Genomic DNA, 18,230 nt, shown 5'->3' with positions numbered 1-18,230 from the left:
CTTGCAGCGCACTGGCACCTCATCAGTGGTGAAGATTCTGTGCTCCTCAACCCTGGTCTTCCCCAGATTCCCAGAACAGACTGTAGGCCATGCCTGTAGCACTGCGTGGACCTCTGGAGTATGGTCAGAGCAGGTCTGGGGGAAGAAGCCTGGTAGTATGAGCTCCCCACTTCGAAAGGATGTTGATGAGGGAACAGCCATGTACAGACTGGCTGGGGTGGCCTTGTTCCTTGCCTCCACCTCTCCGAGGGAGATGAAGGGGTAGTGTCTGTATCCGTTAGGAGTCTTCACCCCATAAACATTTGCTCCAAGGTCGATGATAGTAGACGTCTTTGTGAGAAAGTCAAGTCCCAGGATGCTAGCGAAGGATAGATCTTCATCAGCCAGAATGAATGTCTCCAGGGTCCACAGGTGGTCGTGCCAGTTGTACAGTAGCTGCACCTTGCCCATGGCACTGTGGGTCTTTCCATCAGCCAGAACAAAGGGCACAGTTGGATGTTCCTTGTGGAGGGCAGGAACTCTTCTAGGACCCCAAAGGCTTTAGGACTAGATGTTACAAAGGGCATGAGAAACGGACCCTGGGAATCATTTTGCTCTTTAGTTACCATTGAGGTCAGGTTAATCTTGATTGTGTCTGTTGTGTGGTAGGCTGGGGAACAGCCTCTCAGTCGGATGACCACCGGAGAAATCCATGTAACCAATGGGGAGGACCCGCTCTTGGTACTGTTGCACTTAGAGTGGGGCACATCATCTATCCGTCTCAAGATGGAGATTGGCAGTGTCCGAAGGGGGATGATTTTCACCTCTGCCTCTTTGGGGATGTAGATTTCAAAGTTGTCCAGGGTATGTATGCCCTGCATATTTCCTCACGTGCATCCAAAAGTATCTGTGTGCTGAGTGAAAGCGCTTGTCGTGTCGTTACTTCGAAATCAAATGTATATCTAGTTAGCCGGCTAGCATCACACAGCTGTGCAAGTGCATTTGACACAATGATATATAACAATCCCCAACCAATCCCGTTTGTCCGCCATGCGAACCATAGCTTAATCAGAGAGAATGAGTCCCAACAACCCTAGCCTATTAGGTGGTTCCACTTGGTTCCATGCTGAATCAAAGTCATTTACTAGTCCAACGCAGGACGGAAAAACGTACGGCGCAAGGAGACTGATCAGTCCCAATTAAACCCCCCCAAAAATGCAATTGCACAAAAATCCAAACGAAAACAAAATAGACCGCGTGTCTCTGCCTCATCCTACTACCGGGGGAACAAACACACACAGGTTAAATAGACCAGATAACGAGTCTGATCACTGACACCTGTCCGCAATCAGCTCGTCACACCCCCTCCACCAACAGTAGCTATCTGATTGGCCGGTGATCTGCGCTGTTCTTTCGACAAGATGACTGTTTCATACAGTTTCTACCACTCAGCAAATACGATAATACACTACTATCTTGTTTATGAAGGACTGACGGAATAATAGATGGATGCATCTCATACCAAAATGGTATGGGTGTGTTTTGTTTTTATCTATTGGTTTTTAATTTATTTTATTTGAATTAGAATACAATGAAGGCTATAAAATGAATATGTATGAATATGTATAGCTATGATTGTATTTAAAAGAATATTTTTATAATAAAAGATAAAAAATAAAATAAAATAAAAAGAGCACGGAGCTAACAATGCTTAGGTCGTGGGTTCGATTCCCGCTGGGATATAACACTGGAAAATGTACGCACTCAGTGCAATGTAAGTCGCTTTGGATAAAAGCATCAGCTAAATGGGGTATATTATTATATTAAACAACTGACTGACTGTCTCCGGAAGATGGAACATCTGGACCCCACCAATCCGGCTTCATGGCTGGGCACTCCACTGAGACTGCTCACTATTCATTATCATTTTATATTAATATACTTATTGCAATTGTGTCATCGTACAACCCATCTAGCATGTGAAGACTCTTTGTGACAGCTTCCATAAAAATGAATTTGCCCTGTATGAAAGAAGAAAACAGCATCCTTAAAGGATAGGTTTTCAGAGGGGAAAGGTTAAAGGATAACTTCTTATTCAATTCAATTTGGTGGCCAAAGCTCTGTCTTTTATTATGAGGGAGAGAAGTTAGCTGAGTCTACAGTATTGCTTCAGACAGGAACTCTTAACCAGTATCTTTGGAATCACTGTCCATCGAATGTAATGTAATCATCAAAAAACCTCAGAAAAAAGAATGCTGAACGATGCGCAACGGTTTAAATGAAATGCTCAAACCTCTAAAGGACTGTTAGAGGAAGCTGAGTTGATCTGATTGATGATGATGATGATTGTTGGTGATTGTTTGTGACAGAGTACAGCAATGCTCAAAAGCAATGAACAAGCCTTTATGTGAGTGTGAATTATGTTAGAACAATGTGTGAAGTATAAGAACAAAACCAGTTATGGGAAAATATGTACAAAGCACCTGCAACCAACATTCATGATGTATTATTATAATCTTGATCTAACACATACTAATAAAGTCAGGTTTTATCAGTGCAGTTCGTAAAAACTGAACTTTGTTTATTGTTATCTTCACATTATCACTAAACTACTTATACAGTTATTTTTTTCTGAGTGGGGCAGTCCCACTCATATTTTTTCCCTTCATTTTATTGACAGATACAGTAGAGATTTAGACAGGAAGGATGGGTGAGAGAGAGGAGGGATGACATGCAGGATATGTCCCCGGCCGGGAACCCACTACGCCACCTAATGAATGAATGAATGAATGGTCTTTATTGTCATTTATACAGTACAGGTACCATACAACGAAATTTATGAGGGGGGGCTCCCCTGGTGCTTGGAAAAAAGACTAAAAACAAGAGAGCCAAAGTTAAACAAAAAAGAGAAAAGAGCTGATTTACATAAATAAAGGCTATGTACACTATCTACTATACAATAAAACACTGTGCTGTACACTGTGCTATACTATACATATCCTAACTTTTTCCTATATCTAAACCTTATGTACACATGGGTTGTCAAATTGCACATAATATTTGTTGCACATTCATTAAAGTGTCGCAGTAGCAGATTTAGAATGTTCACAGTTGTATTACAATATTGCACTTATGTTTACAATCTAGTAGCTGCCATCAAATTGTCTAGATTGTCCAGAGCCTAGAACCTATAGGTCTTTTCTGTGTTCAGGGCCTGAATGGCCCTAGGGTAGAAGCTGAGCTTCAGTCTGTTTGTCCGTGCGAACATGGTCCTGAACAAAGCGCAGCCGAACAAAGTGTTCGTTCCCAGGGTGGGATGGGTCCCTGGAGATCTTGGAGGCCTTCCTGAGGCAGTGTGTGATGTATAGCTCTTCCAGAGAGGGGAGGGGGGCGCCGATGATCTTCTGGGCCGATCTCACGACTCTCTGTAGCGCTTTCCTCTCTGCGGCTGTGCAGCTGAAGAACCACACGCAAATGCAATAGGTGAGGATGCTCTCCACTGTGCAGCGGTAGAAAGTCACAAGCAGCTCCTGTCTGAGGTGGTAGTTCCTGAGGACTCTCAGGAAGTAAGTGCCCCAGATTTAAAGACTTTAAGGGTTTGGGCCCGTTTGATTTCTTCAGGGAGTTTGTTCCAGGAGCATGCAGCAGCTGCTGCACCGTGCACTGGAGGGATTTCCTTTTTTTTATATGATTATTATGATGAATGTGGATATCAAACATACAACGACCACGGTGAGACCAACTACATAACCAGGGGTGGTCTTCTGTCCACATTCAGAATCAGATGAAGGACTTCCTGATTGAATTTCTTCAAATCCTAAGGAGTCACAGCTATGCCAAAAAGTAAACAAGAGAAGATTTGTAGTCAATAGTTTCAGTGTATCATTTAGTACATATTGTCATGGTAAGATTGTCAGATTGTCAGATTGTCAATTGTCAGATTGTCCAGATTGTCATGGTAAGAAGAAAAATATTGGGTTTTCATCCTTGAAACGTATTTAATTGGATTCTCTGACCGCACAAATGAACAGTTTGACACCACATTTGTAATTATAGCTATAACAGTAGCAAATATATGGGGTGTGGTAATTGCCAATGGGCCAGATCTGATGTATTGTTGGCGGCCATTTTGAAAAAAAAGCAGATCTCACTTGTGTCTTTGGATAAAAGTTTTTCTATCACCCTAAGGTACTTGCATGCCAAAGGGGACATTTGTTGCATGAACTGAAGTCAACGCGCTATATTTTGGTCTAACAGCCTCTATAGAACAGTTGAAAGAAAAATAGGGTTGGAGAGGTGCTCATTGCAAGGTGTGACAATGGAGAGGTGCTCATTGCAAGGTGTGAAAGGGAGAAGGCTAGCCTACTACAAAACTCCAAGGCACTCAGTTTCCAGGTTTAGCAATTAAGGATTTATTATTTTTATGCTATAAGAATATGGGCAGGTGATTTGTGAATGAGACTAGTTGCTGATTGGCCTATGCCACACCTCTAATGTCTGATAAATTGCACCCGCTTGTGCTCACCTTGGATCCCCTGATGAAGCAAATGCTAGTGTCAATATGCATTGTGTTTGCCAAACCATAGCCATAAGAATAATAAAGGCTTTTTAACTTCTAAACCTGGAGATTGAGTGCCTTAGTTTGGCAGTAGACTAGCGTACTCCCCTTCTGACATAAAACATCTCTGCAGTTTATTTTAATTTGTCTTTACTGTTGTGATAAAGGGTAGGGTGGCTGTGGCTCAGGAGGTAGAGTGGGGAGTCTAATGATCCCAAGGTTGGTGGTTCGATCCCTGGCTCCTCCTGTCCACATGTCGAGGTATCCTTGGGCAAGACACTGAACCCCAAATTGCTCCCAATGAGCGGGCTGGCGCCTTGCATGGTAGCTTGCCGCCATGTGTGTAAATATGTGTGTGACTGGGTGAATGAGAGGCCATTGTAAAGCACTTTGGAATAAGGCACTATATAAGTCAGTCCATTTACCATTTACCATAAAGAGATGCAACAGTAATGACCCAACATTACAACATCTAATTACGGTCATGGTGTTCAATCATGGTGGTTAGAGGGACAACAACCATCCTAGGGAACCATTAACCAAATATCAGCATTCTATTTTGACATTACATTCAGGCCCAATTCCAACTGCTACAACATACTTAAGTCATTATTTGGATTTGAAGGTTATTGCTTTGAAGATTGCTACTAACAATGAAATGCCATTCATTGGAAAATAATGGCATACCTGCGTCAGTCAATGGGATTCTCTGGCTTAAAGAAGAAAAGCAGTTGCATGTTTGAAAAGGTCAACATGACCATCACCGCCTTTTTTGAAATCCACTCTGAAACAGATTAACATCAAACATCTCTATTAAAACAGAGAAATTGCATTGGTAGCTAGCACCACCAGGCAATATAGCCTCTGATATTACAAGTCGAGATCTTCCGATTTCAATGTAGAGTACCAATTAGCCCTTTCGGGACTGCGTTAGTATCTGGTATACGCAGTCCTTTGCTACTACATAGAGACAAGGTCAATACCCGACGTAGAGCTACGATCGTTTCCACGGTCAAATTGATTCACGTTGAAATTGTATAAATCACTACGTTGACGTGGTTTTCTACGTACGACACGGGTAAGAGCAAATTTGATCCAAAGTACTTTCTATAAATGAGGCCCATGGAGTTCATTTTGCAATATTTATTGCAACTTTAATACAATAAGTGATTTTTGAAGCAATGTGGAGGAGGATTCTATGTAGCAGCAGAAGTGTCTTCTGTGCGTTCAGAGCATGGGGTAAGATATGGCAGAGTAGTTGAGCTCTGAGGTGATGAGCTGTCTGTAACGAAAATAGATGTCCTCCAGCTGTTCATCCTCATCCTGTGTGTTGGTGGTGTAGATCCTCACCTGGAACACACGTACACAGTTTATAAACCTGGACTGTTCACATTGTCACACATGCGTTTTATAAACCACACTGAGGTCAGTTTCAAAAGTAGTACAAAACCATAATAAGAGAGTAACAATTGCAGGTCAATATTCTGTGCGTAAACCAACGAAATGGGTTCAATTAACAACTCTGGTCTAGGAGAGAAGTGGCTCTGGATTGTCAAAAGCGATAAAGTATTACTTTAGGAAGCTGACTCCTGGGCTGGTTACATTAATACACATGCAGTGTATAAACCATGGCAGACGTTGCTCAATAAAACATATTCTAAACACATCAAATGTCCTCAGTTGTTTTAACCCACAGTGGCATTCTGCAATGATTCAGATCACGTTTGAGTTTGCCTGTTTTTACATTAAAGGGGCAATCAGGGATTGGTACAACAAATGTTAGACTTTTAGATTAATTTTATATAGCTATTGATTAAGAATATAACTTATAACAGCTTATGATGGCATTCCTGCATGGCTGGGTGTTCAGGACGGGCGCTAGACCACTGACCCTGGTCTCGCAAGACCCTGGATTTTCCTTTAGCGACGTTGGTGGAATACCCCCCAGGTCAAGCTGCGGTCTGACCCACCTTGATGGTTCTGAGTATGGTCTTCTTGTCCAGGCGTTTCTGCAGCAGCCGGTCCAGGAAGCTGGTGTTCAGGAAGGCCCGGACCTTGAGGTAGGTGAGCCTGGAGCACATCAGAACCAGCGCCAGCAGCTCCTCGTCCACCGACTCATGGCTGTTCTTCAGGTCCAGGCTCAGCTTCTGAAGGGAGGTATAACAACCACAACAAGGACACCACTACATTAAATAGATTTCTATGACCCCTAGGAGCCTGAACAGGAAAGGGACATCAGGGGAGGCTAGTGGAGGTAGAAATCGGGCTCATTGTAATGCATGGAACAAAATGAGGAATGGTATAAAACACCAGTCCTCATTCCATTCCATGAATTACAATGAATGGTATACAATGGTATACATGAACCCATGTTCCTCATTACAATGAGCTCACATATTCAATAACACCCCTATAGCATTATCAACACTCCACTGCTGACTGCTACTGTGTATTGACAGAGCAGAGCATACCATATAGTACAATAAACATCCTCATTCAAATCAACATTCCATGGTGGGTGTAGTGGCGGCCATCTTGTGGTCATCATTTGGAAGTTTTATCTCACAGCCTTATTAACAACCAACTAAACTCAACTGACATCGGAATGTTCAGTAAAATGAGGCGTGCTAGTCCCGCCTCTGAATTAACTTCTCTCTGTGTTCTACACCTGCAGCAATAATGGTTACCCTAGCAACTATATATAACAATTCCTTGTCAGTCTGAGGGACCATGTCCATTCTAAGAATAATAATAATGCTTATAATTGATTACATTTATAGCGCTTTAAAAAAAAAAAAAAAAAAAGCAAAACAAATACATAAAACCATGTCATAAAAGCAGCAATCAAAGTCTAACAAAGTCTAGCAGTATTATCATTATGAGTATTCTACTCTTTCTATTTCTATGGAGCCCTCCCAATCCCCTTACCTGTAGACAGTTGCTGTACCAGGGCACCAAGCTGCTCAGAGCTGGCTTAGCACTCCAGTTCTGTTCACTGGTGAGTGAGCAGCTGGTGAGACTGAGTGACCTTAGAGGGATCTCTCTCAGCAGGATCCCACCCAGATAGTCCAGGTTCAGGATCCGTTTCACAGAGATCTGGACCTGCATGTCTGGGCAGCGCCGGGCCAGGTGAGACCAGGAGTCGCCCCAGATCACCTGGAGATGCGGCTCAAGGATGTGGCAGCGCAAGGTGAAGGAGCGGAGGGAACAGCACGACGCGTCCAGGCCGGCGAGGAGCTCGTTGGACAGACAGGAGTAGTCGAGGGTGAGGGTGGAGAGGCCACGGAACCTGGTCAACATCAAATCAAGGTGCGTTTTAAAGACTGCAACAAGTATGTGTGTGTTTGCAGGCACATTATGCACAGTTACACACACAAGTCAAAAAAGAGTAGCTAATAAACAAGAGTATGTAGGAGCCACTCAAACACACACACAGACACACACACACACACACACACACACACACACCTACATCCACACCACCCACACCCACACCCACACCTACTTGTTGATGACCTGTGTGAAGCCCGGACTAATGTACACCGCCAGCGGCTGTGAGAAGAAGCCCTCCAGGTTGAGGGTGGCGATCCCGGGCCTCCGACCCAGATGGACATGCTGCTGGGCAGCCGCCACCGCCTCCAGAACCTCCAGGCCCTGGGGCAGGTTGAGACGTGCCCCTCGCAGGCTCAGGTGCCCCAGGTGAGAGCCCTCCCTCCGCAGGTAGAAGGTCAGGCTCCGGACCAAGGCGGTCCGGACGCTCCGGCACCAGGCCGAACAGTCCAGCTCCATGTGGTGGACGGTGAGCGAGCGCAGGCGTCCGCCCGCCTGGCGGAGAGCAGCCAGGAACGTCCGCATGGTCTGCTGGAGGCGGCGGGACATAAGCCAGTTGAGTGACTGGGAGAAATTGACCTCCAAGTGTTCCAGGTAGCGGCCGTAAACTCTGCCGTAGCAGACGGCCTGATCCATCTCGAGGATCCATCGTGGAGCGGAGCGGCCCCTCGTGGAGATGCGGCCGGAGAAACTGAAGGTCCGGGCCCTCCAGAGGGACGGGGAACGCATGATGTGGTTCCAGTGGCGGCAGACCAAGGTGGCCCGTGCCCGGTCCTTGTCCCTCAGACACCTGAACACCTGGCGAAGACACAAGTCCGGGAGATCAGCCCAGCCACATTTTGGCTGGTCCTCTTCTTCCACCTCCTCCAATGCTTCCTCTCGTTCCCCCTCTTCTTGGGCCTCCATCACTTCTCTTTCATCCTCTCCTATCTGCTCCTCCTTCTCCTCCTCCTCCTCTTCATACTCCTCTTCCAAGAGGCGGTCCTCCTGTTCAGGCTCCTCGGGGTAATCCATTTGTGATTAAATATCACCTAGAACTAATCTATAGTTGTCTATATCTACCTATGTGTCTCTGGGTTTAAGATGGACAACAGAGAAGAGTCCATTGATGGCCAGTGTGGGACCCTTGTACGACTTTGCTAATGACTGACTCAAAAACCATAGTTCTGGAACCTTGACGTGTTTTATTGTCATTGTCATTTATGTCACCGTTGTTACGAGGTTTTGTGACATCACAGTAGGCCATTTGGCCTATTTAAATTCTATAATATAGCAACAGAATAGTGCTGTATGTGGACATACAGTAAACTTACCATCATGTCACACCAGTGTATGCAGCATACATACATAAGCATATATCGCAGGCTTGGTGAAATTTTACACATTTTACAGGAGAGCCAACACAAAACAATAATAATAATAATACACCCCGTGTCGTCAGCCAAAGAATTGCATATATTGATGTAAACAGTACACTAAAAACTATGTAACCATTGATAATACAACATACTATGTCATTTAGTGAAATAACCTTTCATCAATTTGGTAAACAGGTGAGGGATGGGCCTGGAGAAATGTAACCACTCTCAAAGTCATAGACAGAGCCAGGGTTCGAGTTATAAGCTGAGCTTTGTGGGGGTCTCCAAAATAACAGTGCGAAATGTTCTCATGCACGCGCGCGAATCATGCCCACACAGCGATGGGACTTACAAGTTTTAATTAGCCATAGGCTACTCATTTCACCACATCAACAGTACACAGTACACACACTACACACCACACACACACACACACACACACAACTGACAGTGTAATTTATATTAGTTTTACATATTCAAATCTACAGCCTACGTAATTATTATTCTATTGCTCTTTTTGCCATTGTCTTTTTAAACAGTTTTTGCTTATATATTGTTGTTTTTTATGTCCTATGCACAAACCTCACCAAGTCCATTTATTGTATGTGTAAATATACTCAAATAATTGTGATTGTGATTGTGATGTGTCCTCTGTGTGTGTAGTGTCAGTTCCACTCTGACCACTAGAGGGCAGCAGTCCAGGTCCTGTGAGATGGTGGAGTCTCTGACTGTAAAGTCTTCAGGACTGTGTCAGTGTAGGTTTCTACTCCTGCCTCAGATCCTGTCTGCAGCAGTTGATGACAACCTGATGGTTATTTGCTCATCGTGAAATATGTGGGGGGGGAAAAGTGCAATAGTCCAAAATGCAGCAGCGAGAGTTTTAACCAAAACAAGCAGAAGAGCTTATAACTCCTATTTTAGAAACTCTACACTGGCTTCCTGTTTAAGTTCAGAATAGATTTCAAGATCCTTCTGCTTGTTTATAAAGCTCTCACTGGCATAGCACCAGAATATGTTCAGACCTTTTGCTAGCATATCAGCCCAATAGAGCTCTCAGGTCTTCTGACACTGGTTTTCTCTGTACAAAAGAAGAGATTTGGTGAGGCTGCATTCTCATTTTATGCACCCAAATTGTGGAATGCACTGCCAGTGTACATTAGGGATGCAAACTCAGCAAATATGTTCAAGTCAAGACTAAAAACCCATCTTTTTAATGTTGCCTTTAAATGACTAAATAATTTAATCATGATTATATAATGATTGGAGCACTTTGAGCTGCAATGTTTGCAGGGAAAGCGCTATACAAATAAAAGTTATTATTATTAGTAGACTGACAAAACAGAAGCGTGGGAGTTTTCTATATTATATAAATATATATTAAGTGATTACTTTTTAAACTTATTTCTGGAATTCAACTGATCATGAAACAATCCAGATGAATCATTAGATTATCAGTCAGACTGATGATGAACTCTGAGACCCAGAGTCTCTGACCCTGAGGAGAGAGAGTGGATGTGTATAAGAGTTGGTAAAATGGTGTGTTTGAGTTCTGATGCTGTATTAAGGAGCTATCTGTAAGATAGCAGGGAGTGGATGTGAAGACAGCTCTCCTCCTCTGTCAAAACAACATGTACATGTTCTGAAATCCTCTCTCCATGTATTCACCTGTCTATCTAAACTAACACTTCAAGAGTGAGTGTTAAATTGACCAATGGCCACACTCTGAGTGTTAAATTGACCAATGGCCACACCCTGAGTGTTAAATTGACCAATGGCCACACCCTGAGTGTTAAATTGACCAATGGCCACACCCTGAGTGTTAAATTGACCAATGCCCACACCCTGAGTGTTAAATGGACCCCACCCTAACCACACCTTCAATCCCGGTGAAGAAGCTCCACAATCAATCTGCGTTTGCCCGTCGCCATTTTATCCTCCTGCCGCGGTAAGTTGAGTCGATAAAATTTAGTTTCAGGGTGATATTAGCATAAGTATTACCATCAAGTCTGAACAGAATTGCATTTGTATGAAAATATTTGATCTTTAAATCCCATTATCAAAACGTGTTTTTGTGGAACTGGTCGATTGCTAGCGTGACCTCAGTAACGTAAGTAGTCTACTAGCGTTAAGCTAGCTAATACTAACTTTAATTTAGCATACTGTCGGGAGAATATAATGAACTTTGCCACCGTTTTTGATTATAGTTTTTGTCTTAGTTTTCACTTGTAACTGCCGACTGGAGTGAGATCAGAGACACGTTGGAGCCCAACAGGAGAAGCAGCAACTACGGTGATAGAGGAGAGAATTGAAGGTGCGTCATTGTTAACAGTTTTCTTAGTCACGTTAATAAAGACATAACTCCTGAATATAAATATATATATAATATAAAAAGACATAACTCCTGGCAACGTGTCCAGGTTTTAGGCAGGTTATTCATAGTGTAGCGAACCTGGTTCCCTAGTTAGCCAGGACAATGACAGGCTGTGCCGTCGCTAATCTGCACATTTCCCTGCATTTCCCAGTTCGGCCGGTGTTCGGGCCAGCTAATAATCGTCCAAAAACACCGTCAAGGTCATAATGTCCTAAAAAATGTTCTGTTGTGTTAGTTAAGGGTTACGTGTTTGTGTTTGAGCTAGAACGGCTAGCTAATTACGCCACACCATTTGATGGGGTCCCCGTCAGTGAGAGCAGGGTGGGGAAGCTAAGCTAACAAGCGGGAACAGCTAACGTTGTAACCGGTGTACGCTGCAAGCTCGCAAATAAAGAAAATGGATGACGTGCGACGCCATTTTGTCTAAGGAATCCGTGACTGGTCCCCATTATCTAGCATTAGCTACCATGAGGTCGAAACAGCTATCTATCTAGTTGACACCATCTGACACAATCCAAGGTTAATCTGTAAAATTCTTGAATATTTTTGCGACGATGTTTTAAATTAATGAAGGATGGCTGTTGGAACTGTCAGTCACATCACGTGTCACGTAGCTGCGATGCAGCGGTAGCATCTAGTGCAGTGGTTCTCAACCTTTTTTGGGCCAGCGCCCCCCTGTCCATTATCCAGGTCTCTTACCGCCCCCCATCAAAAAAATGGCTTTTTTTCTTCCCTGAATATTAATGTTGACTAATATTCTGTGTTATATCATTTAAAAAGCATGTCACTGAATGCCAAATAATGGATTTGATTTAACTGGGCAGTTGGAATATCATTATCATTAGTTTACCAGAGAGCAGAAAAGCCATGTGAATGTGAATAAAAATGCTGTTTGAGTGTTAAACAAACTCAGACAACATCAGAGAATACAAACAGACTGTTTTATGATGCTAATATTTTTTATTTTTTTATTAGACTTTGTTAACACAGTTCCAAAGTTCAGAGCACTGCGCTCTGGGACCGCTCAGAGATGGGTGCTCTGACTGAAAAGACGGTTTGCCCGAGCGAACTGACCGTTCGTGCATTTACGAACGTACCCGTAATAACACTGCTGACAACTGATCAATCGCAAGCAGACAGAGTAGTGGTTTCCTATAGCAACAAAAGATGCTGACAGCTGTTCGGAGTGCTTATGTGTTCGTTTCCAGGGCATCACATCAGGAGCAACATATCACTAAAAAGCGATCGTATATTTTAGTTTGTAAACGTTAAGACGAACACATCGCAATGTTAACCTCAGAATGGCACTAGGGATAACATCCACAACAACACTTAACAGTAATACATTTATGTAATATACTGTGATGAACCTGCGAGGGGAGGGGACATTCGTAGCTGATTTCTCCAGGTTAGATTATTGGTAGGCTAAGCGACAGAGAACTTTCCGGACTGGTTTATTACAATACGATCGCTTTTTTGAGATAGGTTGTTCCTGCTGTGATGTTCGGGTATGGTGGTATGGTATTAGCACTCATTTTAACTAAATTAAATAAGCTATATTGAAAGGAAGCGAACGAAGTGAACGCATAAGCGCAGAGGGTAGTGTGTATACGCGGGGAGGGAGTATTTGGCACGACAGGCTTACGTCACCGGCGGGGATATGGACTGAGTATCAAAACTAACATAAGAAATATTCTCTCTCGCTTATAGCCAACAATTACAATGAGCCTACAAACCGAAACACATGTCACTCAAGCATAGCCTACAAGGAAAACACTCATAGAAATTAAACAAGACCGTAAATTAAACACCTTATCGCTGTTAGATGAGCAACACAAATTAAATAGCCTATTCCTCATAAATCTTCGCCAACTGGCTAAATCCAAAGACAATCAACTATTTACAGTTATATAGCCTATTCCACTCCTATCCGTGTTCATTTGCGGGTGCTATGCAAGAAAAGGATGGCAAAGGGTTGAAACATGACATTACAGATGGGATGAACCGGGGTTCTTTCTATCGTAGACTAGCATAGTATTGCAATTTCTGCACTGTACATGAACTGTCAAGATTCTTCTACAATGCAGCTTACCCAGACACATTGGAAACTATCAAAAGCTCTGCCTTTGCTAGCTGAGTTTTTAGCTTCATCTTCTTGTTGACACTCTCACTTTAAAAAAAAGGTGGGAGCTGCGCTACGTGTGTCTGCATCACAGAGCCCGGCCAAGTTCAGAACACTGCGCTCTGGGAACGCTCAGAGATGGGTGCTCTGACTGAAAAGACGGTTTGTCCGAGCGAAATGACCGTTCGTGCATTTACGAACGTACCCGTAATAACACTGCTGACAGCTGTTTTTCATGAGAAACATACTTAATGCGCGAACGCCCCCCAAGAACACCTCAACGCCCCCCTTTTAAAAATATCTGTTCCAGCGCCCCCCGATGTTGTCTGAACGCCCCCGTTGAGAAACGATGATCTAGTGGGAGATTAGTAGGCTGCTGTATTTGTGTGTTAATATCAATCTGGTTTTGAATTTTCATTGAATTTCCACAAAAATAACAGATAGCGGTTGTGAGAGAAAATTATTATATGTAAAAGACATTCTTCTACATTTAAGATTCAAACTTTGGATGTCTTGGGGCAAAGCTATGGAAGCTGATTTCCTGTTTGTTGTCACACAATAGAACCGGTTTCTCTGCTTGAAGCTTGACATCGGCTGGACGGCGGACACATTTAAATGATTACAAAGACCTGATTGCCCTCTTTTGTCCCGGAGTGGACCAACCCATCTAGAGCAGTTTTGGACTTTTGTGTTGCCCCAGACCCAGTACTCTAAGACCAGACTAAACCAGTTTGTGGCTATTGTGTTCCCTTTTCACCTTTGTGTAACTAGGAGAAAGTGGGGGCCGATTCCCCCCTAGCCTTCATCAAAATCATCTTCATCAATGTACAAGTCCACACCCATTGCTCATGATTGGTCTAAACCTCACCTGAGGGCGGACCCCTTACCTGAAGGTACCTGATTGTATAAATACTGAGATGAAATGAATGATCTGGACTTTACGAGGAACTTTCACTGTTAAGACTTGTCTGACGTGCTTGTAAACTTCCTCCTTCTGCAGAAGAATATTAAATATCTTTTCTTATACATCTTGAAACGAAACAGGCTGCCATTATTGAATAATTTACTCTAACAAGTTGGCGACGAGGAAACAAGGGGAGCGGCTGCGGAGGTATCCTGTTTGTCCGTTTTCAGCCATTTTCAGCTGACGAGCTGTTTTTGAGACGGAGCTCTCCCGTTTCACCTAGCAAGTGACGCGGTCAAGAGATCCCCTCTATTTTTTGGGATTGGCTGAGAGCGGATGATCAGGGCCTTGGCACGCTGTCTACGTACTACACGAACAAGGGTAAGCCTGTCGATTTTCATTTGTATTGGAACGGTATTTAATCGGAGAAAGATACCCAATTGGAGAGGTCTTTGTTTCCGGGTGCACTTTGTGATGCATGACTTGTGGCGTTTTTAGACGATTTACATGTTATCGTGGCTATAATTGCACCTGGCAAAACCATAGGACTGCTCTTTTTGTGTATATGATTAGTGGAACTGAAAAGAGGTTTAGTTATATATATATGTGTGTATCTTTCGACGTTGCTGTTATCTGGTTACAGAAAAAGTATTAATCAGAGGGAGTGGCTGCTGACCTGATTGCAGAAAGGGACTAATCAGGGGGAGTTGCTGTTCACCTGGTTACAGAGAGGGCCTAACCAGGGAGAGATGCTGTTTTTGGCTAACAGAGGTCCAAATCAGTGAATCCTAGGTTAATCTAGGATTGGGAATATTACACAGAGGTTAGTTCTGTGTAAAAGTGGGGAGGTGGGAACACATTTTCAGTACTTATCCATAAAATTCATTGAGCCAACCAGGTGTTCTGAATTTTCCATGTATGAATAATAGAGTTTCATTGAGCTAACCAAAGTTCTGAACTCCAGTTTTAATTAGTTAATCAGTGTTAATACTTCAGTTTGTTTTTTTCCTTATCTGTTGACTCAGTGCATATGTAAAAGGAAGTACTGATCTTACAAGATTGTTTGAGAATTGTATTTGTTAAAGTAATTGTTTTCTTATTTGTGATAAGACATTACAGCTGTTTTCTGTTTTTAGTCATTCCTTGTGTGTTTTTTTTAAGCTATTTTAACTAATAGTGCTATTTGTATCTATTGTTCCTTTGAATATATCTTGATTTTGAGTTTAAAATGAGTATAGAACTTTTGAAATTGCTACAGAATCAGGTGCGTCTACAAGCTGCACAAATTAGATTTTATGAAAGACAAGAGAAACGTTCTAGAGAACAACATAGACAGCCACAAACAAATAATAGGCAGCAGGTTGTTAAGGATTTTGCATGTTATAATTGTGGTAAGGGCGACCATTCCTATAAATTCTGTCCCACGGTTGTTAAGGATTTTGCATGTTATAATTGTGGTAAGGGCGACCATTCCTATAAATTCTGTCCCACGGTTGTTAAGGATTTTGCATGTTATAATTGTGGTAAGGGCGACCATTCCTATAAATTCTGTCCGACGTCACAAAGGTTTCCCAACCATGGGAAACAGAAACATACGACTCATCGACACAACTCATACAGACACAGAGACAATCAGAGAGGACAACATCAGACCAGGAACGATTGGGGTTCAGCGCCTCCTACAGACATAACCATGAATAGACCACAGGGCAATACACATCCATTATGACTAAGCAGGGAGGAAGAAGAGACACAAGAGAGTACTAAGGGGGAACAAACAGAAACTACCCAGCTAGATGACAATCAAGATATTGTCAACCAAGAGACGTTGGAACAATGTGTTATTTTGCATTCTTTTCCAAGTGAAAATCCCCTTGTAACTCTCTGTGTGAACAGTGAAAATCTAATTTTCCTTGCAGATACAGGGGCTCATTCATCAGTCATTCGGACAGGTGTGATGAAGAAGGTCCCTGGTTTATCTGATTTGTCTGTAAAAACAGTGGGGTGATAAGGGTTTTGCATGTTATAATTGTGGGGGCAACCATTCCTACAAATTCTGCCCGACACCACAACAGCAATTTTAGGAAACAATCTATAATCGTTGTTTCTCCATGTACAGCTCCAGTTTTTGTATATCTTTGATGGTTTAAGAATGTTCTTGTTTCCCGACACTTTTAGGAAAATTGTTGAGTTTTGAATTTTCTTGTTGTAAAAAGAGACCCTGGCGGTTTTTGAGTTTCTGTTTTTCTAATTTAAAAACATTTTTTTTGCATTAGGCAAGGTTTTATATTTTCTAACCCAAGTCATGGGGAGCTGCTTTCTTGCGCAGAAAGACCCTGAGAGTTATTTATATTCTCAAGAAGGTAGGTTTATGTGTGAAACTCTGGGAGAACTGATCACTCTCCACTTTGAGTTTTTTGCATAAACCTGTCCAAAATTATATAGATCTGTTTGGTATTCATGCATTGTTCAGACCATGATGTATTGAAAAAAGAACCATGTGGCCTGTCGTATCAGAGGCTCATAAAATACTATATTTTTTATTGCTAACTCCCACTAACTCATTAACAATTAACCCTGGTTTTTCTTGTTTTTGAATGATTTTTCAGTAAGTATATTTTGACATCATAAAACATGACACATTTGTTTATGATTTTCAAATCACACGAAAATGTTCTACCGTTTCCTATTTTGATATTAAGATGTTGGTTTGATTAGACATAAAATTCTGTTGCAGTTTTTATTTTATTTTGTTAACTGTCTCCTCAGACAGACCAGTGGTGGCCCTGTATTACTGCAGATACACTTGATTTTTGCCACGGCAAGAATATGATATATATTTCAGAGTGGAAGCCGTTTTACCAGAATCCAGAGACGGCGTGCTGCGCAATATCCAGCCGGATGACTGAGGGATGAACCAGGGCCACCAGAGAGGGAAACGACGACCAGGGTTACCAGACCCACCAGAGAACACTGAGGAGATGACGATAAGGGTGGCCAGGCCCGCCAGAGAGAGAGCCAGACGACAGAGGAGGAACCAGAGCCACCAGGGTGCCAGGCCCGACAGAGGAGGAACCAGAGCCACCAAGGTGCCAGGCCCGACAGAGAAGGACGCAGCCACCAGGGTGCCAGGCCCGACAGAGAACCACCAAACGACCATCGACGACAGTGTTCCAGTTTCAACAGCCCGGACCACCGAGCCTTCAAATCAGAGCATGGCCGTTTCAAGGAGGAAAGACATCCTCGAAGATTTTGCTTCGAGGATGAATTACTCTGATTGTTGGATCTGTCAACAGATACCTGTGAGTCCAGCCAGGGTCCAAAGTGTGGACCCCTGTACTAGTGAAGATGCTGGTGAATGCCTGCATCATGTTTTTCGATGGTGCTAAAGACCACTCCCCAGACCATGTCCAACATGGAAGGAGACAGACGACTGCCTGAACCTCAATGACACTGACAGACAACGACCGATTAGGAAGAGATTGAAGATGCAAGAATCAAGAAGGCGTTGGTCGTTTGGATTTATTTTTATTATTTTTTTTGTCTTGTGTATGATGTACTGTGCTTAATTTTAAGCTTGGTTGTTAATTTTAGGATTTTTGGGTTGT

The 18,230-nt window shown here is 42.9% G+C and overlaps 1 protein-coding gene across 1 annotated transcript in view; it reads right to left on the bottom strand.

Moving 5' to 3' along the window:
- Nucleotides 1–8,881, bottom strand: part of LOC308164231 (F-box only protein 39-like) — a gene marked incomplete at both ends in the record, with an annotated part of 185,236 nt that extends 176,355 nt beyond the window's left edge. Inside the window, one exon of the mRNA XM_080538373.1 lies at nt 8,279–8,881. Coding sequence (XP_080394499.1) covers nt 8,279–8,881 — 603 coding nt within the window. The remainder of the gene's footprint in view (nt 1–8,278) is intronic.
- Between the last annotated feature and the right edge of the window lie 9,349 nt (nt 8,882–18,230).

Source organism: Nansenia antarctica, assembly GCF_963989245.1.
Source record: "Nansenia antarctica genome assembly, chromosome: 8".
NCBI lineage: Eukaryota > Metazoa > Chordata > Actinopteri > Argentiniformes > Microstomatidae > Nansenia > Nansenia antarctica.
Note: the sequence above shows the minus strand (reverse complement) of the source record. Positions and strands in the feature narration are given on the sequence as shown.